Source organism: Phoenix dactylifera, chromosome 16 (assembly GCF_051530095.1).
Source record: "Phoenix dactylifera cultivar Ajwa chromosome 16, Ajwa_hap1_PhDact_Kaust_v1.1, whole genome shotgun sequence".
NCBI classification, from domain to species: Eukaryota; Viridiplantae; Streptophyta; class Magnoliopsida; order Arecales; family Arecaceae; genus Phoenix; species Phoenix dactylifera.
Window position 1 is genome coordinate 2,301,841 of NC_143205.1, and position 22,821 is coordinate 2,324,661.

A 22,821-nucleotide genomic window follows, 5' to 3' on the forward strand; every position below is an offset into this window, starting at 1 on the left:
CATACAAAACTGACAACAGTGCGAGATGGCACTGAAATATTTCCTTTCAAAAAGAGAGAGAGATGTAGCACTGAATGCCATGTATGTTGCCTTTGCAGTCCTCCCATGCACACAGACGGCCAGATCTCAGAGGAGGGATCTGTCTCTCTTGTTTTGATAAGATCGAGTGCAATAAACTCTGGTGGAGGTGCATACGGATGAGGACACACCGCTTTAGTCTAATAGCCCTAACACGTAGCATTCTAATGACAACCCCACATGGAACTCTTTTGAAATTTGGATGAGTTGGAGACAAGAGAACGGTCCGTTTCGGCTTACGTTAGGTTTCTGAGGAGTGCTGCTGTACTCCATGTAGTTGGAAATGGAGTTGGGTTTCTGTGTAGTCTGGGCGAGTGCGCACATTATTTTTCATCCTTTAGGTTGGATTCAGACCTAAACCCAGGCCCGGCCCGACCTGACCTGAGCAAATAAAAGTGAACTTTTGAACCAGATTTAGGGTTATAATGCAGATTAATCATGATAAAATTCCTTCCTTTCCCTCAGCTTGGATTTGCTTTCTAGGTTTTTAATCTCGCCAATTGGTCCATATATGTAGGTCATGAGGATGGTTGGGAGGAGGAGGAGGACATGGCTAGCCCATTTCCAAACCCTAACTCCATATTCTGCATGCAGGTTGTGATAGGAAGAAAAGGATAGCTTATCCCTCGTTGAAAAATGTAATGCTATGGTACCAATTATAGTATCCAATAAATGCTTGATCCCATATAATAAGAGTGAATTGGTCCTGTTCGTGAATATATATATAATGTGAAGTTAATATATAAAGTAACAATCTGCTACTCAGATATGGTGATGGAACTTTTTTCCTCTTTACCAAAGCATTTTCTCATTCATCTTCTTTTTTACAACAATATTGTTACGTTAATATGTAAAAGGGGCTGCATAAAGTGTAGTGAATTGAAATATTAGTTCGTATATATCTGAACATGTGTCCCCCAATTTTAAAAGCTGGGATTAAGGCACTTATAAGGGTGACATCTGCTATGTATACCGTAACACAAAATCCATACCATATATATGTTAATTCATACCAAGCATTTGATTATTCTTATAATGCATCAATCATATATTTGAAAGGTTAGTATATGTATATTTGTAGCCATACATACACAAGAGTTGAATAATATGAAATTTACATTAAATTATTATGATAGGATGTTTAGTGCAATGAAGCCTCTTATTAAGAGGAGTCTTGCGAACCGAGAGTAGAAAAATAAATTATAATGGTCTCCCACTAGCTACAGCACTTGAAAAAGAGTTAAAAGGATAACTAATGTACCAAATAGGAAGAGAAAAGAAAAAAAATAAACTAAAAATTGAAAGGGGCTGGTGATTTAGCCAAAAAAAAAGAAAAAAAGAAAAAAAGTGGAACAATCCAGAGGGGTGAAGCCCCAACTCCCTCCACTTAGAGACTTGCATTATAACAATAGAAATAAAATGAGAGACACATAGTCTATCATATGAATCGGTAATCTCTTAAATACGAAATCTTGAGGTAGAAGGATCATTGGAATTAATTTTTCTGAGGGCGAAAAAAAGTCCGGATCAATGGTTCTTTTACAAATGTCCGATGATTCTTTTACAAATTACAATTACAATTGGAGAGACTAGTTCTTTCAAATCTTATTTCCATCCTTCGCATTTGCATTTTTGTTTCTTTTTTTCTTCTATTCCATCCATCGTCGTCACAACCACAATAAAAAAATAAAAAAATTAAAAAAAATTAAAAAAAAATTAATTACAAAAGGAAGAAGCTGAATACTATCTTAGAAGCAAATTTAATGATGTTTTTTTTGTACAAAAGAAAGAAAAGAATCTGAAGGTCGGAGTCAGAGTGGAGGGCATCAAGGCATGGAATCTGAAGCCCCCGACACCGGAAAGACCGCGACCACGTCCAAGGATGTCTCGGATGGATAATCAGACGGTGAGGCGTCGTCGACAATCTTGGGGACGTAGATGCAAAGGTTCAAGCCGAGAGCGAGCTTGGCTTTCCTCCATTTGCTTCCCATTTTTGCTGAGACGGAACCAAGAGGCCTCGTGTTAGGGTTCGAAGATCTCTTAGGCAGACTAGCTTTGCTTCATTTTAGAATCTCCAACAAGATTTCAACGAATTGGAGCAAAGGTTTCGAGATAGGAGGTAAGAAAGAGATTTTGAGGGGGGAGGGGGAGGGCAGGGAATCGATCGAAGGCAGATTCGAAATAAAGAAGAAGTTGGGGGAAGAAGAGACAGAAGTGATTTTTCGAGAGGCGGAGGAACACCAGGGCTGCTGGGGCTATGGAGGCCGGCATCGCTTGGCATTTTATAGGGTGGGTTTGGAGTAGAAGTTCGATGGAGTGGGGTGTTTAAGCAACGTCTGGCATCCGGCGACGCTTAAAAGTATCGTCTTAAGTTAGTGTTTAAAGTATTTAAGAAAAAAATTAGTGTTAAGCAGAGGGTTTAATAAGTAGGATTCTGACGATGCTTTTAAGTGTCGTCTCCTCTTTTTTCTCTTTAGCCTTCGACAATGCTTAGAAGCATCGTCTTATAAATTTGGTTTCAACAATGCTAACTAGTATCATTTTAGTTTTATCCCCGCCGACGCTATCTAGAAGCATCGGCAAATTTTGGCACGCTCACAAAATTGCGGATGTTTTTTTCTTGCATCGGCATATAAGAGTCGGAATATCCTATTTTTTGTTGTAGTGAAATGCCATAACTTCTAATTTAGAAGTAATTTAGCAATGCAATAAATGATGAAGTTATTATATGAATCAAGATCTAATTTTTGTTCTAAATTTAAGAAATTTTTAAAAATTTTATAATATTTTATGTTTTGGAAAATTTGATACCAATTAGGCGAGGAATCTAACTGGAGTATAAAAGGGATAAACCTCACAAGGGCAACTGTTGATCATTCTCCAAGAATTCGGAGCGAACTACACCAAAACAAGGCGATAAGTTGCCAAAAGCTCGTTCACCAATTCGTGAAGAGGGAACCTCAGCCCGGCTCGGAGCGTCTCCACATACGCTCCGATTTGACCTCGAGGAGGGTCGGTGACTCGAGCCCCAGCCCCTGGAAGCTCAAAAGTGAACTCGCGCAGGAAGAAGAATCGGGCTCGAACCAAACCCAGCTCCTCTTCGGTCAAACTCAAGCCAATCCCGCTCGGACCATGGTCCAGCTAGACCTCGGTCTCCTTCGCATCCAAAGAAGCCTAGGCTCGGGATGGACCTGCGCTAAGCTCAAGAACTCTTGTAGGTAAGCCCATTGCATCCGATGTCAAGGACTTCACAGGAGCTCACGAAAAACCAAAGAAAGAGGAATAACTCTCCGAGTGATCGAGAAGGAAGAAGACACCTACCCAAGATTTCATTGGAGAAGACAACTAGAAAAAGAGAAGGACCGCCAGAAACCGAAAATGAAGGAGAAAAATCCGCTTCGAAACTCGCCAGGAAGCACCAAGAATGCTCAAAGAAAAGCTCGAGGGCAATGATGATGGCGGCCAAGGAGAAGAAGAGCGAGAGCGATGGAGGTCAAATAAGAGCCCTAGAGCCTCCTCAAGGCCTTATATAGCCGACCTCAATGGCTCTGATCGACCTGCCCGGATGGCCGAGCGGCCAAATCATGCCACGTGGCGAACCTAGAAGCTTTCTCAGCAAATCTTTCCAAATTGCGGCATTAAAGGCCGGTCATCATGATGGCCGCCTCGAAGGACAGGGTATTGATGATTGGCCCCTCGCGTTCCATCAGGTAATGCTTCGAAAAGGAGTGCACACGCAACATATTGAAGAACTCCCTCAACCATTATCGCTTGGAATGACCTGGCAGCTGAAACCATCCAAGCTCGGCCTGGAAAGCTCGGCCTGAAGCCATTAGCTCCAATAATACGAGAGGTGCACCCTACTCAGCATACAACATTTCACGAGCATTTGTCTGTAGCATAGGATGATCGACAACTCGGAAGGAATCGTGATATGGTATCGAACATAACAGTTCTCAAAGCATGAAGAGTGGAGAATGGTTAGTGTCGATCACTAGAACTATTAAAGAGAGTGAAGGTCAGGCATGGATTGGTGTAGCCACCAAATGCAGATGGTTACTAGATTATTTACAACGTGATTTATAAATAGAGAACAATAAAGATAACAATAAAGATAAAGATCAACAGCAAGTGTAACTCTGGAGGAAGATCTTTGGCCAATCAAACACTTGCTGTTGATCTTTATCTTTATTGTTATCTTTACTTTGTTTTTGCATTTATCTTTAATTTTCTTACTTTATTCTAGTTTTTTTGTAGTTATTAGTGGAGACCTATACCCTTGGCTATAACCTATCTCTTTTTATTCTGAGCAGACAGTATCTCGGCAGTAAAAGTTCTTGAAGCTCAAGGCATCATGATAAACACCACTAACCCTTTCACCTTCTTTTCTTTGTGGTTCTTGACACTAGCGGCACGTCCGGGCATTAGAACGATCTGGCCAGGGATGCACACATTATTCCACTCCATGGAGAATCCAACATTAACAATAGTAGAAAGCCAGTTTACTTGTCTATGTCATTATCAACTTTTCTTATAAATATAAATTATTGTGTATTATTTTTGTAAAATATCTTGTATCAAAACATAATCTAGACTTAACCTACTTTCACTCAAAATGGATTGGATTTGGTTTGGGTTATATTTGACTGACATGACTTCAATAACTAGGTGAATCTTAAATAACTTTTTATAGACCAAATCTTATCTAGCCCAGCTAGTAAATGAAAATCAGATCAAGTTCTAAGCATACATGACTCAATTCCAACGCATATAAGTTTGCATGGCCTAGTCTTCCCAAAAAAATGAAAGAATCAAGAAGGGTGCATGTTACATGCTAAGTGACTATATTTGAATAGCAAGAGCATATTTTTTTAAAAAAATAAAAACTGTTTCTTCTTTAATTGGCATAATTATATAGTTTTTTACTGTGTGAACCATGAAGCTACACGTCTTTGGTGAAAGCCTCATGTTGAACACATGGCTTTGCTCAAACTTTAAGCCACCATGAGATTCCGCATATAATGGTAAGCTAAATATTGAAAATGTCTTCCAACAACAAGGTAGAAAAAGAAACCAGCAATTTGTTACCTTCCATCCACATAAAACCATCAGAGTGGTGAGCCGCATAGGAGGCAATCCAATCAGCTGCTTCATTCGCTTCTCTGTAGGTATGTGTGGTCTAATGGGCATCACACCTGCAGCAGTCTATGAATATCGAGAAGCAGTGGCCTATTCTCCTCCGCACGACCCCGTTTCTAGATCCAGTCGATCACCGTAGCCGAGTCGTCCTCGAGAATAAGCCGATCTGCTTCCAAAGTCTGACGGGCAAAAGAGATGCCCTCTCAAGCCGCTCTGAGCTCAACAAACATCACCGAAGTATCGAAGATCTGCTGACCGCTTGCCGCCATTAATCTGGACTCATGACCTTCGATGATAAAACCTTCACGAAAATTTTAAAAAATAATTTAACCTTCAAAAGTCCAACCCTCGGAGCTCATCGACCGGTGGAATGATGCACGATGCGGGTCAAAGTCCACCTAGTGGAAGTCATAACCGTGTATACTTCGTTTTAGTTCGATGTATCGAGGAAAAAAAAATCCATGACGCAACCAATACGATATTTTGACCCAGCAAAGGAAAGCTGGAAGCCTTTCTCCGTCCTTCGTCGACGTCCTCGTAATTCCCGAACTACCCTTCTTCCCCCCTTCTCTTTCTCGGAAAACTCTGGCTCAATGGCGAATTCTTGATGGCATATCCATCATCGAAAAAAATAATCCATTGTTGACTTCTGAATCGTGTTTGAAGGCTCTCGATCTTTCTTCTCTATTAGTACTTTATTACATATAAAAGCTCGATCGCTCCGCGGGAGAATTGGGGTAGGGTTTCGCAGGTGAGCTCTTTCTTTCTCCTTCGCGTCCTTTTGATTTGAAAAAAAACTTTGGATACATGCCTGCATTACATCGCAATCATTTTATCTTTTTATAAACTCTTGAAGGAAAACCTAGATTTTTTTTTTTGCTTTTTAGGTGATCCTCAGCTTTTCTGAATTAATTTTGATTTCAATTTCTCGGCATTTTTTTAAAAAGTGGAAACGTGTTTTAATTCCTTTTATTTCATATGAATTAATCTTATGAATATTTGATTGCTTTGGTATCCCTCCAAAATTTTCCATTGAATGGCTGAACCCATGATGGAAACAAAGGACAAGTTTTTTCGGTTTTTCGGATCGTAAATAGTAAGGAAATCCAGTTGATAATCATGTCTTTATCATACGTTGATCCGTCCCTGATTCAGTTGTGTTATCTACTTTTTGTGGCATAGAAATTTGTGCGCACAGTGGAAGATAAAAGATTTTTGAGGTACGAGGGTATAAATGGCGTCGGCTCTTATGAACGTGACTGCATCGGCACTTAATTGGGTGTCGGTGTCATTTGATGCTCCTCTTGCCCGGGCAGTTGTTTTTGGGTTTCCTGTTGATGGTGGGTACCCCATTTCCTGTTGTAATGTGTGAAACTAGATCTTTAAATTGTGAGTGAGGTTATTTTTTGTTCAGAGCTAGTCATTTCTTGTGAATTGAGAATGTTTGTTATCCTTGTGGTTCAAGGGCATCTGGTTGTTGAAGGGCTACTCATTGCTGTCATACTATTCCAGCTCTCCAGGAAGAGTTACAAGCCGCCAAAGAAGCCGCTAACTGAGAAGGTTGGTTGATAATTGGTGATCGATGAAATTGATGGCAGTGGAACTTTATAATCTTTCGAAATTTGTCTTTAATAGCAAATATAAGTTTTATACTTGGGACTTTCTTCTGTATATTCTATTTTCTTTAAATTTTTTCCCATTTTAACATGAAATTTATATGTCTTATATGGACACGAGCAAACAATGCTGTTAGCTAATTGATTTGCAGTCTTAAGATTATATTGCTGACTTGGATTCAAGTACTGAGTAGGCATCCAATAACAATTTCTTTAATTGATTTCATATTTAGGTCCATTTTTTGGTCCATATATTCAGGTCCGTAAGTCAAGATCAATCAAAATTCAAGATGGCTAGTTATTTTATGTCTATGCAAGTCTGCCAATTTGTGGTTAGTTATGCAGCATTGCATGTGCAGATATTTTTGGTTTAACTTTGACTGTAGCTAATGCAACGTCTGATTAATTTTATTCTATTCTTTGTAATAATCAAGTTTGGTAAATCAAGCCCACCATGAAATTTTACAATAACTGAGAGCTTGAAGAAGCAGAATGCTGTTTTTTCATTCAACTAGCATTTGGCACATGCAATTGCATACAAAGCTTTGAGTTTGGATGCAGAAATGTTTTATAAATTGTTTTGGTAAGTTTATACATTGTTTCTTCTATTAGATTCACACTCAACATATTTGTGTCTTTTTAGATGGTGTGTAAGAGAGAGACAGAAAAAAGAGAGGACGGTTCATAGAATGGCCTTTACCAATTCATACTAATCGACTACTCACTTGATGAAAATGCATTGAATATCTATGCATCCCCACTGACCCATAAAGAATGTTTGAAGGGTTTTTATCAGATACATACATATCGCGGCCTATGTTTTGAAAATAGTATGCAGAAGGTTTTATGAAATAAAAAAAAACCTATTTTTCCTTTTAAATGCATTCCCAGTGACTATTCTCTCCTTCTAGTGTTATAGAAAACTGAAATAAATGGAGTATTTCCATTTAGTTTCTAGCATGCCATTAATATAATTTGTACAGACATAGAGGGATATAAAAATAGCTTCACAGCAGGTTGTCCTGCAGACCACTAAGCCTTTCATGTTAAAAGAAATTATTTTCTTTTAATCATTTCTGCAGTGGCAATGGGTTAGGGCTTTGGGTTTGCTTTGTGAACTAAGGGATATGATCTATGGAGGTCCAGCTAGCTTGGCAAGCCATTGTACCTTTACCAGATCTGCTAGTGGGGTGGACCTTCTGGTCTACGGCTAACTTGTCCTAGCCACTTACTACATATGACCTGAATTCAGCCTGCTTGGTTCTTATATCTAATTTCTTGTTTTAGAGTCTTAACTTAATAACCTTGACCTAGTGTGCCCAAGCTTATTAGTCATATTTGATTAGTGGTATTGCAAATGTTTGGTAAACATGCCGTCCATCATTTATGGAGCTGAAAACAAAAACTTTAGGTCCCATTTGGAATTGCTTCTCCTCTTTTCTGTTTTTTGTTTTCAAAGACCCACGAAGAAAGATGAACTAGACTGAAGAACATGTGAAGAAACCCTTTTACTTTTTCAAATTTTTTGTGAAATATTAGAGCTTTTGGAAACAAAATTTGCTGTTTTCATAAAGAATGAAACAAAACCAATGGGTATAAGAAATTTTGTTCAAATGCTATCTTCATCACTACTTTGTAGAAACAAAACACAAAAATACCAATGATGCCAAACAGAGCCTTAAGTATGAGGATTCTATCATAATGCAAATGTACAATGAGTGCACATGCTCCAGTTGATACTTGCCACAATAAGAATAATATTGCTAGTCATTCATGTTTATTCTGTAGTTCTGTACCTAATCTGATTAAATGCAAGTCTTGGCGCTTCAAACTGACCTCTAAATAAAATATGCCTGGCTGTACCAACAGAGGCAGTTGGATTCAGTTAAAAGACTGTCAAACCCTAATCCTGTCTTTATATACTCCGTTTGCAGGCAGTGATTTCTTCCTTAATTACACAATTTTGAAGTATTACTTATTGCTTTTAACTTGTCTCATTTCATATATATTCTCATCTCTAGTCATAATTGGATTTTGGTATTAGTTAAAGCATCGATGTCATCATTTTAGTTTTCAATATTCTTGGAATATATTTGGCATATTAAGGATATTGCTGCATGTTCTTTTCACTTTGAACATGATAATCCTACTAAGAATTTTGAATAACTTGTGTGGCTTGACTGCAGGAAATCGATGAACTTTGTGAAGAGTGGATCCCAGAATCTCTTCATCCACCTATCACTGAAGAGATGTTAGCTCAACCGCCTATCTTAGAAAGGTGAATATCCTTAATAAGAATTTACCTTTGTATGTCAATAGCACAGTCTTTTTTTGGAGGGTTGGTCCATTCTCTGAACAATGTTCAAGTTCTCTTTAATTAGAGTTTGGAAATTATTAATACTGATTCTTATCTGATTTAGTGATTTCTGTCAGTCTACGCTCCAAACATGTTTCCTAATCTTCATGTTGTGGAAAAATAGATAAAACAACTGTTAGTTTATCGACTGATAGTAGGATTTCCTGTCATAAGAGAAGCAGCTTCTCTATCATCCTCTTCTCATAGATCATTAATTTACTTTTTCCTTGCAAAAGATCACTAAATTTAGCTCCCTATTTTGTATATCTCTAGGGTTTGGGGAAATTAATTCTCGCAAAGATTAAATCAATAGGTCATATGCGACATTATGTAACTTTACACTTGCTCAAATATTACCTGTTGCTATTTTAGGCACTATCATCTTAACCTTAATCATGCATCATCCTTTTTTATTTTTTCTTTTTTCTTCTATGTGTGTTTGTGTGTGTGTGTGTGTGTGTGTTCTTTGCAGTAAAGGATCCAGTAGTTTGCTGCCAAATGGTGTGACATTTTTCTTACATATGAGTAGACAAGAAGATATATAGTCTATGTTCTTGATGCTTATAACTTTTGATACTTTAACATCTTAGACATTATAATGGTTATTGTTGTTGGTATTGTTTTTATACATGGAATTTCTGCGACAGGGTAGTCTAAACCACAATACATATCCCATTATTGGTATGTCCTGGCCTTAGTTTAAGATATATATCATGCAGAAGTTCTCACACGCATTATTTAATGCTAGGAGTGGTTTTTCTGTTTCTTTTTTGTTTTTAAGGCAACTCAGCTTGGAGGACCCAAGAAAGCATATTGCAATACTATAGGTTTTTGCAGTTTATAAGTTTTGAAAGGTTTCCTAGATATATTGGTTTTATTAAATGTTGGGATGATTCTGTTTGAACCTATAAGATGTTGAAATAATGTTAAGCTACTTGTAAGATGATTGAGCAACTTATGAAATGGGGGAGGATACAAATTGAACCCTTAGAAACTTTGGTTCATAACAAGTGTGCAGGAGGAAGAGGAGAACTTGGCTGTAAATTGGGAGTTCTTGTTGGCAACGGGCAGCTTGTAAGCAGCCTTCCAATTTCATTTGTTTCCCTTGGCATTTTACATTTGGATCTGAGTTTGTCCTGGGGTTAACATTAGCATATGGTGCTGAGGACTGATTTCTGGGCCTCAGGACAAGGGCGTTGAGGTAGATAGGCTTGCACTTAAGGAGCTAGTAGAATTGCTCTATAAACTCCTATCTTGAGAGTTAACTCTTAGAAGTCCAAGATAACCTGTAAAATCTGCTCCCTTTTGTTGTCTCTCGATATGTATTTCTCTTGAAATAAAATAATTAATTTTACTTTTGGCTTTTAGGTAGGTTAAAAGAAAATCCGTGATCACAATTTATGCCTTTGTTTATGAGGCAACAACATAGACTATTAGATGAATGCATTTATCTAATCTGTTTTTGGTTTCCTTTTTTATTTGGCTGCTTATGCTTCCTCAGCTGTTTTCATGTCATATGGAATTGCATAACTATAGCACTTTGATATGGAGATGATAAGCAGAAACAAATATAAGACCTGTGTTACAAGGATGACCCTTTCCTGTTTGGTACTCTGCTTTTCTATAATTTCTCTTTAGAGATCATTTTGAGTTTTTCAGCATCATGACAATGCATTACACTATTTGTTCATGAGGTGATGTGTTTGTCCAGTGCGGCAGAGACCCATACTGTAATTGATGGACAAGAAGTCGTAAACTTTGCATCAGCAAATTATCTTGGTTTGATAGGGCATGAAAAGATAATTGTGAGTATTTTCATTTTCCCATCTTATTTTCTACGTTACAATTTATGCATTTTGTTAAAATGGACATGAAGTTAAAGACAAGCTGTCCTCAGGATTCCTGTGTTAGTTCATTGAAGAAATATGGCGTTGGTTCTTGTGGTCCTCGTGGTTTCTATGGGACAATTGGTAAAACTTCTTTTCTGTCACCAGTTATATTATGTCAGACCTTGTTTTGAAAAGAAATTGCATACTAACAAGTTCCTAACTTCTGTATACTAATTTACTAATTTGTAGATGTCCACCTTGATTGCGAGACCAGAATTGCAAAGTTCTTGGGAACCCCAGATTCAATCCTCTACTCCTATGGAATTTCAACGATTTTCAGTGTTATTCCAGCCTTTTGTAAGAAGGGAGATATTATTGTTGCGTGAGTGTGCCTTTTCTTGCTCTCTTAAATACAAACTCATCTTTTTTTCCTCCTACTGCCTGAAGTATCTGATGAGGAATGCTGTAGAACTGAATTATATAGGTGATTAGACACTATATGATTCTCTTGTAAATCTCATTATATGCCTTTTAATTGCCATGTGCTGTAACTTATTCATTGTTCTTCAAGCTAGCTATTCATCTTGAGCTTTGCTTTTTTAATGATTGTTGAATATTTAAATGTATCACTTATCAATAAAACCACTTTCATTACTAGTGAGGCATTTGCTTTTTGGAATATTATCAGCATGAGAGAGTTATAGATGCGCAAATCCATGAGAATCTCTGCTAATTCATGCATAAATTAGCTTTTATGCATATTGCGACTGGAAGATTAAATATTTGTGGTACTTAGTCTCTTGCCTATACCTTTGGAGTAGCGTAACTTATTTGGCTTGGCTTTTTTGAAGTAGTTGAATGTTCCCTTGTACTTAGCTAACATGTCTTGCCATCTTCCATACAATACGATCCATAAAGTTTGAGAAGGCACCAGTGATGTTGAAGAGTTGGGGGGGGGGGGGGGGGAGTGAGAGAGGAATCGAACTCTCTCGAGTCTTGAATGTCGAACAGTTCGAAATTTCGACCGGTGGGGAGGGCTTTATAACTAAATTGACCTGATCAGCTGAACTATCCTAGGCCGGCGTCAATACAGTTCGATATGAGCCGAACCATCCGATTTGGTTCGGTTTGGCATTCCCTAGACTGGTGTGTAGAACTGGTGCCAAGTTCCAATAGCGATGTTTGGAATGAGTCCTAGTAGGCCAACTGATTGATAGGAACATCTACCTTATTAGTTTTAAAATTTAAATTTTTGAGGCCAGAGAATATAATAGGTCATGGATCCCATATAGGGTATCGCCTCCTGTAAAGGTTTATACAGTTCATTGATATTAGTTTATCTAATTTTAGTTGCTTTTGTGATTGAAGTGTTGGACTTTTCTCTTTGCATATATTAGATATTCTTAATCACAGATTAACACACATTGAATGCTGGTATTTTTTTTCTAGCGATGAAGGTGTCAATTGGGCAGTTCAAAATGGCCTCTACCTATCAAGAAGTACTGTTGTTTATTTCAAACACAACGATATGACATCACTGGAAAGCACTTTGGAGAAAATCACCAGACAGAATTACAAGCGGGCAGAAAAGATGCGACGCTACATTGTGGTGGAAGCTGTATATCAGGTTATTGATGACTACATGAATTGTTTTCGTAGATTTATGTATCTTTTAGTTTTTTCCTAAATAAACTAATAATACCATCTTAGTTGCATGGAACTTGTCAAACTTCAGAATTCAAATAGTTTAGTTGATGTTAATTTCTTTCTCAAAAAAAATCTTTTTTAGCTTGAATACATTGGAAGTTACAACAAGTTTGAGCATGGATGATATAAGATTGTGAAATATGCTAGCCATATTGATACCAATAAAGAGTAACCAGAAAAGATATCTGTAGAAACGTTCTAGTTTGGCATAGCACCTGCTCTTTATAATGTAACCCCCCTGCATGCTTAGACACTTGCTGGGCTTTCTAATGCTCGAGTTTATATTTAGTAATACAATGATATTTGCATGAACTTGAAATCATGTTCAACTATTATAATGCTTCTTTGCATTTATGGCCCATTTGAAAATCGATTAATCAACATTATATTAATGTACGACAGTACTTTCTCGAAATGTCTTTCAAGTTTATCCTTTTCTGTCATTTTCAACTATTCATACTTTGCAGCTTCATATTAAAATTCATTTTTTCCATGATTGCTTCCTTCAGTTTTCTTTTTGAAAAATTGTTGAACTTTTTCTTGATTTGAAGGCTTGTTATTATTCTGGACTGGCAAATAGTTTCTCCGTATTACTGACTGAGTTCAAGTATGTTATACAAAAGGAACAATTTAAGATGAATCCTACTGGCATATACTTTCCTGTATAAAAAAAAATATATAATTCAATAGCTTATCTGCTTAAATATGTGTATGAAGTTGCAATACTTATTCTGAAATTACTGAATTATAATCCTAAAATGTATAAGCACTAGTAATCTGTTTTTGCAGATATGCCATTTATATTGAATGATGTGGCCTTATATCAAGTTTCATATCATGTGGATGATGAGCTGCTATCTGTTCAATATAGTTCTATGTAGTGTCATAAGGCCATCATTGGACCATGCTTATTGTTTTGGATTGCTAGGTTAAGCCAAAATCTTGATTTGGCGACCCTTTTTGTTATCACTTTATTAATTTGTGCTATTTTATTTCTTTGAAATCATTGGCCATTTCGTCATTGGGGTCTCCTTAGATTTTTATTGAACAATTGAATGCCAACTCAATTAGTTTAAGATCTCTGTTAGTACTGCATTGTGTCCATTTATCCCCTTGTTCTTCCTAGTTTTACCTCATAATCTTTCTTACTTCAACCCTAATACACTTGTATGCTTGGGCCTTCTTAATTTTCTTTATTGTGAATCATATAGAACTGTAGTCCTTACTGCATTTTGTAAAATCTTTCCTTATCTCACAAGTCACAAGCATATTATTTTTTATGCTTGTCTCGAACTCTATTAGGTATATGAGTATATCTGTACCTATCCTTTTCTTTTCAAGATTACACATGATCACAATATAAGCTTTAGTCGTTGATTTTGATTAGGGTTCTAGAGTTATTTTCTTTTTAACTGAAGACACATCCATATAGTCTGTTTTAATTCAACTTATTCTAATATCTAAATTGATATATGGAGATTACTTGAGATACTTGTTTGAATATTAACAAAAATAGTTACATAGGCGCATGTATCAATATTTTATCATTAATATTAATGATAAAGTGCTAATATTTATGATCACATAATTATCAATGATAATGTTATATGGTTTAATATATTAAATTACCAAGGACTATCATCTATACCATCCATAACTGTGGAGATCTATGGACTGATAGCACATAGAGATAATAAAAATGAATTCAAAATGGGAAATGCCATTAATTAATAATAAACTCTTTAGGCCATGGATTGCTCAAACCCCTGGTCTGCTTGGACTCTGGTCACCTAGGCATTCAGTCATGTACTTGGCTATAACTAAATACCTGCCTGCTTTCCAGGTGTCTTTGGCATAGCCAAGGATGCAAAGCCTTCCTAAGATGTCTGTACATGACTAAATTCATACTGAAAAAGAAGCTTTTGCAATTGTTAGCTATTCCATTTGCTCTTTGGATCCAATTTTTGTTTAACTTGAAGGAAAGGGTGCGAATCAGTTTTAGCATGGTCATTGTACTCGCTCTAGCCTGCATGTTAGACCAACTTGTACTATTACTAAAGTCTGAGATGGTTAAAAGTTGATTGTGCTTCTGTTGAATGCAGAATTCTGGTCAAGTAGCTCCACTGGATGAGATTATCAGATTGAAAGAGAAACACCGCTTTCGAGTTATATTGGATGAGAGCAATTCATTTGGTGTGCTGGGAAACTCTGGCCGAGGCCTTGCCGAGCACTATGGGGTTCCGGTAGGTCTTGAAATCCTTCATCGGACTGGTCTCTCTCTCTCTAACAATTTCTTTAGCATTGCTTGATCTGTTGCATTACTGCAGATTGAAAAGATTGATATAATAACTGCTGGTATGGGGAATGCCTTGGCAACTGATGGAGGTTTTTGCACCGGAAGTGTTAGAGTTGTTGATCACCAAGTAAGTATATAATTAGCTTATGTTTTTGAATTTTTACTGAAATAATATATTTTAGTCTACAGGTTTTGTGCTCATTGTGTTTAAAATAATGACTGAACTGCTATTGATTGGTGATTTTTATCCTTTCAGCGTCTGAGTAGCTCTGGCTATGTCTTTTCTGCATCATTGCCTCCCTATCTTGCTACTGCTGCAATTGGTGCAGTCAATTACTTAGAAGAGAATCCAACCATCCTTGCATCACTGAGGAACAATATTGCTTCATTACGAAAAGGTGTGTATTGAAAAAGTTAGCAAACACATAAGATAGACTTTACTGTATCTTGCAAGATCTAGTAAAATGTAGTAGCTAGTCTAGAATTGTTCAGTAGATGTCTTATGAATGATTTATCTCATACCATGCATCTCTGGAATAGTCAAAAAATATATTTCTTATTTTTGAGTTTTTGGACACAATGTGAATAGCTTTCCGATCTTTGGTGTCAATAACTCAGTTCTATAATATCAAAAACTTTGTCGGTTAATTGATTCTGGTGTTTTTCTTTTTCAAGTGCCAATTGTAACCAAAAGAGTTCAATCCAGATAAGCTAGATGTTTGAGAGAACTATCTAATTGTCTTGAGTGTAAGGTATCATTTCTTTTCTGCGAAGTGTAGGGTATCGTTTCTAATTTACAAAGCTGAAATAATGAACCTGTGAATGGATGTAGCGTGGAACTTCACTTGTTTAGCCAAATTTGAGGACTATATGGGGAAGTATTATTATTGAAAAAACAGTGTGTAATATAGTTGCCTAGACTATGTATTAAGCGTGCGCATATATCATCGTTTGCCATGTTTACTTCTTGGCTCCCACAATACGGGCACAAGCCACAATGTGTTGCACAAAATTTTGATACGACTCAGAAATATGCCATCATTCACTCTGTAGTTTAGTTCTTGGCCATGAGGCATATAAATATAGCCTTCCTTCAGTCAATGAGTATAGATTGACCATCCATCCTAACATGTGAGAGTATGTCTTACTCTGTTGCAAACACATTATCAAGTAATTTCTCACAGTTATGCATGTAATATGCTCCTGATGTCTCATACACTAGTCTTTACTATGGTCATTTTCTGATATTAGTATATTTTATATGTTTAAGTCCATACAGTGATATTTAAGTCTCTCTCTCCCTTGTTTGCTGTTCTAAGGGTGATATCATAGTTCATGATCTTTTGCATATGTATCATCCATGCATTTTTGCTGAATATGTTGGAAATGGTCCTGGATATCTAACTCTGGTCTTGTTATTGTAGTGCAATAGAAATTGGATTACGCACATGTTATGATTTTATTCTTAAACATCTATACGATTAATGTAGTTGGAACCTGCTTTCGTGACTTGACTGATCCAAGACTAAATTTAACATATTGATGGATTTTATTTTATTTCTATTGGGCAAATGCAGGTTTGTCAGATGTGCCAGGGCTGACTATGGCAAGCAGTCCCCTTTCTCCTTTTGTCTTTTTAAAACTAAAGAAATCTACAGGTTCCCCAAAGAATGACTTGCAGCTTCTTGATAAAATTGTTGATAGGGTAAGTAGATGGTGAGCTGACTCTACTCATAAGATAAAACTGGAATAATCATTGTGTGATCAGGCTGTCCATTTCAAAAATAATGTAATTGATGTTCCTTGCTGTTTAGGTCCTGAAGGAGGATTCAATTTTCATTGTGACCACGAAGAGGTCCGCCTTGGACAAGTGCCCCTTGCCTGTAGGCATCAGATTGTTTGTTTCTGCAGGCCATTCTGAGTCTGACCTGTTGAAAGCATCCGAGTCACTGAAGAGGGTTGCGGCGTCGGTACTATCTGAGCTCATTTGAGGAAGTTTTTCGGCTAGTGAGGAAATGAAAGTAACACAAAATATCAAGGGCTAGAATAGCTTTTGTTAAATCAATAATCAAGTTTTTACTGGCCTCGGCATGTATACAAGTCTAATCTCCGATGGCTTGATGGAAAGAGTAGTTGTAGAAGATAGTGCTGTATGCTTTTCCAATACATTCATGGATCAACTCTAAGTCTCACTCTTGGTCAATATTTTGACCAGCTGTTTTGGCGTGGGAACGTGTTTACTGCTGGATATTGTTCGGCGTCACTTTCATATTTTCTATTTTTTTAAAATAAAAAAATATTTTTATTTTTCTTTCTAATTTATAAAAATATAAATACTTTTGGTATGGTCGTTTACTTTTAAAAAATAAACATATCAAGGGTCATGGGCACAATGGTAGTTGTAGTGAAGATGGTGATAATATTGGTAGTAGATATGGTTGTGGTGTTGCAAAAATGATAAAGATGGTAGTGGTGGTGTGCTTGAGGTGAGGTAGTGGTCATGACAAGCTAGGGCGCCAACAATTCGATGGAGGTGATAGCTATGGCGGCGGTGTGATAGAGGCAATGATGGTAATGATAGTGACCACGGTGGTAATAGTGATGGAAGTACTAGTGATGTGGAGGAGATAGTGGTGATGATAGCAATGATAGTGGTGGTGGTAGAGGGGATGATGGGGGTGGAAGCAGTAGTGATAATAATAGCAGTGGTAGCGGTGGCGGCGGTAGTAAAAATCATCAGTTTTTTTTTTTTGAAAAATATTAAAATGATAAGCTACTTTTATTTTTTCTATAAATAATGAAAGAAATTTTAAAAAATAAAAAATAGTAACACTAAAAATATTTTTTGTCTTGATTTGTATAATTTTATTTTAAAAATAAAAAATATGAAATAAAAGCAATGCTAAACAAACTCGAGATGTTAGCTTTTGAAATCAAAGAAATGCTTGTGCTGGTGGTAAGCATTAGGAACTTACTATAAGCAACTCTCAAAAGTTGTAGGTTGTGAAGGTAATATTTTGAGATTGCTAAACTTATGGTGCCCACGCAAGATGGATAATCATGATGAGTGGTGAAAGGATGATAATTTGCACATCACTACGCGCATAAAGTGGGAAAATGGAAAATAAAAAAGATTCATTATAGTTTTAGCACAAATGATTTTTATAAGATATGTGCATTTCTAATGATGATTTTTCAAGAGGTCCTAGATTAACGTGTCCTTTAATATTTTGCTAGAGTATTAAGGAGCAGACTGAGAATCGATCAACAAGCTGAAGTATTCAACTAATAGGTTGAAGTTATCCTCAACCAGCCAGCCAAATACTCAGCCAACTGACCCAAGTTGTACTCAACTAGTAGATTGAAGTTGTATTGATTTAGCAGGACAAGATACATGGCTAGCAAGTCGAGCACTACTAGAAAGATGCCAACCTGAAACTACGTATCAGAAAGGCAAATTGATACACCATGAGTGCAAGTTAATACATCGAGTATAGGCTGATATACCATGAGGTGCAAGCTGATACACCAAGTATGGAGGCTGAAGCTAGGGATGGCAACACATCAGCTATGGGTCGATAGGCCAATATCTATATCCAACCGTATTTGCCTCGAGGTGGGACAGTGCAGGGCAGATAGAGTTAGATGGGGAGGGTGAGACGAATTGGATCGGGCAAGGCTGGTGCAAACTAAATATAAAAAAAGAATATAAAAATAAATTTGGGTACTTCACATAATATTAAACAAAATAAGGGTCGAAGACATAGAACATAACAAACTAAATTTTTAATAATAATATATACATAATAAACAAAAATATTTTTTTAAAAAAAGTCAAATGTTCCTTAAACTAAGAAAAGTAATCAACTGAAAAATGAATAATTAAGTATTTTGACATGTAACCTTTCACATGTTCCATGTTCCTCATAATTGGAGCAACTAGGGCAAAGAGTAGGAAGGGGATTTGTGAAAGGTTATATATACGTGGGTCGGGTTCAAAGTAGGTTCTACCATTACCCACACCCACCCTATATATGCTACAAGTCGGGAAAAACCCACCCCATTAGGGTTAGATCGGGTCGGATACCCAATGGGGTGGAGTAAATTGCTACTCCTAGCTGAAGCATTAGAGTGCAGACCAAGTGACTAGTGTATAGACCAAGAGGTCAAGAATTATTGGCCTAAGACGAGACCTTGAACATAGTAGAATTCAAGGAGATAGCTAGCTAATAATCACCACTACCTAAAACATAGAGGAAAAATAGCACTACTCAGTATATAAAGTAGTGAAAGTGAGGTAATTATCATTCATAATAATAATAATCTACGTGGCTCAAACTAGCAAAAACAAACATCAAAACTAAGTAGTAACATCTATCTTACCACTATCCAAAATATAGGAGGAGTGGTAACATTATCCAAAATTATAAGAGTAATGGATGGAAGATAGCTATCATACATGAAAATAGTCACTCACGTGACACAAATTAGCAAGGACAAGTATCAAAATTAAGTAGTAATACCTAGCACAACAATTATTGGGAACTACGTATAAGTATCAAACTACAATCCTCCAAAGAGGCCCTTTAGCCATCAACGAATTAATTTCCAATTTTTTTATCAATATATCTTTAAGTTATCTCTAGTACTTTTATTTTGCAGTTCATAATTCGTAGCTCCTAGTTAATGCTCTTTTCCTAGAAAAGGCGGTAACCCAATAACAAAAGTTTTTGAAGGTCAAGGTGGTAACCTAATTTGTATAGTTTGATGCAAATAATACCATTGAATGAAAATCTTTTGTTTTAGTGTATCCACTGATGATTGTAGCTAGATGACTTGGGTTCTTTTCGGAAGGAAATCTAAGTATTTTATGCGTTTTGGAAGCTAAAAATTTGGGGAGAATGGAAATGGCTATTTGTTCAAAAATCTTCAAAGCAATAGTGGAGTAAAATTTCTTTTTAATGATTTTGAATTCGTTTTGAAACTAATAGCATTTGCAAGCAACTGACAACTAGCTATGCACCTCAAGCAAATGATATGGTAGAGAGAAAAATAGGAGTTCGGTGGAGAAGGCAAAAACCAAGTGATAATACAAGGAACTTTCTAACATGAAGTAGGAAAGTTTACGAGACAAAAGGAATAAAAAGTGTTTTGGCATTTTAGGAAATGTTTCTTTGATAAGCTTGACCGCTTAACAAAGTCCAATATAGTGTTATACAACCTACCACAAAATTTTGACTTCTCGACATACAAAGGACGCACACTGTTGGAAAACTATTGTAATATTACTATACTTTATGAAAACAGATGCGTAATACCTAAATTTGATCGATAGTATCTGAAAAAGAAGATGCATTCGATAAACTTAGTGCATTGCAGACATATGTGATAAAAAAAGGTTTGATAATTAATGCAAGAAGTTAAAATTAACAGTAAATAAGTTATCTGAGAATAATAATCAATTAACATATCTCTTGTTTGATAAAATCTGCCTGAATAGGTGACGTCAATGAAACTATAATTTGAAACACTAATACTCATATTTGGATGGGAAAAGAAGGGAGAAGTTACACATGAAGGATAAAAGGAAAGAAAATTATGCTTCATATAGCGCCTAGTATAAGGAAGAACAAAATCAATTAACTTAGATAACTAATAGAGCTGGTGATGCAAAAAACGTGGACAAAATTATTTACTTCCTGCAAGGGAAACAGAAAATGCTGAAGCTTTTGAGTTACAGTAATGCTGGAAAAGCTCATGTCTTTCTGGATAAATATGGCCATGCCATTAGGATTCCTCTATTTACTGGAAGAGAGATTACAAAATTACACAATATCATGACCTAAGGATAAGAAGAGAAGATGCAGATGCTAAACACAATGGCTTGAGTAATCTTTGCTTCATGACCAAGATGCGAGTTAATGAAAACCTTTGTTGCTGAATAAAATACAAACATCAGCGGACCTTTTGATTAATTTGTTGCTGCAATAAGAACATCCTCCAAGCTCCCAATTCTAGGAGGAAATAAATTAGATATTTCACTTTTATCAGCTGCAAAAGTTATACCTGATTAATCGGCAGGCTATGAGAGTAACAAGCTTGAATATTAGTACTATTTTTTATAGGTTTTTTTGTATGGGTACCTATCTAAATATTCAAATTTGCGTAAATATTCTCTTAAAATTTATATATATATCTATATCCTTATAAAACACTGTTATTATATAAATGTCCTAATATGTTGTTCTAATACCGTTAAAAAGAACATATTTATATTAATTAAAAGTAAAATTAATTTTTGAAATTACGTAATTGTCCTTTTCTTCTCCTGCTTCGGGATCGCGATCGCGGTCCCGCGGGCGTTTGCGAGGGCGATCCCATTGGCGATCCACTGTCCCTGACCTCTGTCGAATCGTCCGGCCGTTCATTGAGGACTCGGTCAGCTTCATGTCACACGGTGGCCAGCTTGATTTCTACCCCATCGTCAAGAAGTATCTCGACCGCCTCCTTGGGGAGGTCGTCGATGGTGCCATCCTGCGCCTTGTTGAGTCTGGAGGCCTCGGTGTGTCCCAGGCCATGCAAGTAGCTGCCAAAAATGCCTGTGATGGAGCGGGCCTGTGACTTCTTCTTCCGCCATACTGCACAGCTCTTTGGCATCCCCCTCCGCATGCATTGCTGAGAGGGGCAGGAGGGAGTTCCCATTGAAAAAGTCTCGGGATGCGGCCGAGGAGCTTTGGCTGCGCTTGCTTGAGGCCAAGCTTGATGATTTTATGATCTTGACCGACACTGTGAGCTGGATGACTGACGACCCGCCTCCAAATGGGAATGAGTATGCGAATGAGGTAATTATATGCCTTGAGACCTTGGTCTCCACTGCACAGCAGATACTGCCCATCCAAGTCCTCCGGCGGGTGCTTCATGGGGTCCTCGCCCACGTATCTGAAAAGATACGTGGGGCTTTTCCTTGGTGATTCGGTCAAGAGGTTTAATGCAAATGCTGTGACAGGAATAGATGCTGACTTGAGGCTTTTTGAATCATTTGCCGATAACCAATCCCATTTGTTTGGAGATACTGAGGACTCGGGTGCAAGCGAACTGAAAATGCCTTTACTGGAAGCAAGGCAACTGGTTAATTTGCTCATGAGCAACCACCCAGAGGATTTCCTGAACCCAGTGATCCGGGAGAAGAGTTACAATAAGCTGGACTGCAAGAAGTTAGCCACAATATCTGAGAAGTTCAGAGATTTATCAGATAGGTTGTTCTCATGAACATTTGGTACAAGGGTTCGAAGCAGAACCCAAAGAAGAAATCCCAGGATGCCTTGATAAACAGGCTCAAGGATGTGAGCTCAAGCAGCGGCTTCATTATAGTAAGAGAGCATCTCTTTCACCTTGTCATGTTAAATCTTGTGATTTAGAGTGTGTTTGCCATCTACTGATTGCCAATCACTAACTACGATTGTCGATACTTTCCATTTTACTGCCTTCTAGTTCTACTTTTTGTGATGCTAGATACCTAGTGTATGCATGGAAAATATGTTCTTAGCTATTTTATTATAACCTATGCCCTGTTCTTCAACACAAGTCCACAGTTGGGAAGCGTTGTCTTTTATCTGGAAGCCAAGAGAATGGCAAATAGTCTTTGTCACGTTCAGACCAAGGACTAAATGACCAAGGACTAGATTCACGTGAAGTGGAATAGAACATTAAGATAATAATGATCTAATTAATAAGACACATGTCACCCTCTCATAAATCCAAATTACATGGAGTTCACATTTCCACATATCAAGGCTCGTC

The 22,821-nt window shown here is 37.1% G+C and overlaps 1 protein-coding gene and 1 pseudogene across 1 annotated transcript; both read left to right on the forward strand.

Moving 5' to 3' along the window:
- The first annotated feature begins 5,657 nt into the window (after window positions 1–5,657).
- LOC103721835 (long chain base biosynthesis protein 1b-like) lies at window positions 5,658–17,246 on the forward strand. The gene is made up of 13 exons (XM_008812192.5): window positions 5,658–5,968; window positions 6,400–6,557; window positions 6,683–6,777; window positions 9,020–9,111; window positions 10,901–10,994; window positions 11,087–11,159; window positions 11,268–11,400; window positions 12,468–12,645; window positions 14,828–14,968; window positions 15,053–15,148; window positions 15,278–15,419; window positions 16,599–16,726; window positions 16,836–17,246. Exons 2-13 carry the CDS (start codon window positions 6,452–6,454, stop codon window positions 17,010–17,012), a joined length of 1,455 nt encoding a protein of 484 aa, XP_008810414.1. The 5' UTR covers window positions 5,658–5,968; window positions 6,400–6,451; the 3' UTR covers window positions 17,013–17,246.
- Window positions 17,247–21,348: 4,102 nt separating this feature from the next.
- LOC103721847 (exocyst complex component SEC15B pseudogene) lies at window positions 21,349–22,439 on the forward strand (annotated as a pseudogene).
- Window positions 22,440–22,821: the final 382 nt, after the last annotated feature.

Coding starts and splice junctions, on each gene's coding strand:
- LOC103721835 (XM_008812192.5), top strand. CDS start 6,452: ATGGCGTCGGCTCTTATGAACGTGACTGCATCGGCACTTAATTGGGTG. Junction 6,778..9,019: donor AGAAGCCGCTAACTGAGAAG/GTTGGTTGATAA, acceptor GCTTGACTGCAG/GAAATCGATGAACTTTGTGA. Junction 11,160..11,267: donor TGGTTTCTATGGGACAATTG/GTAAAACTTCTT, acceptor ACTAATTTGTAG/ATGTCCACCTTGATTGCGAG.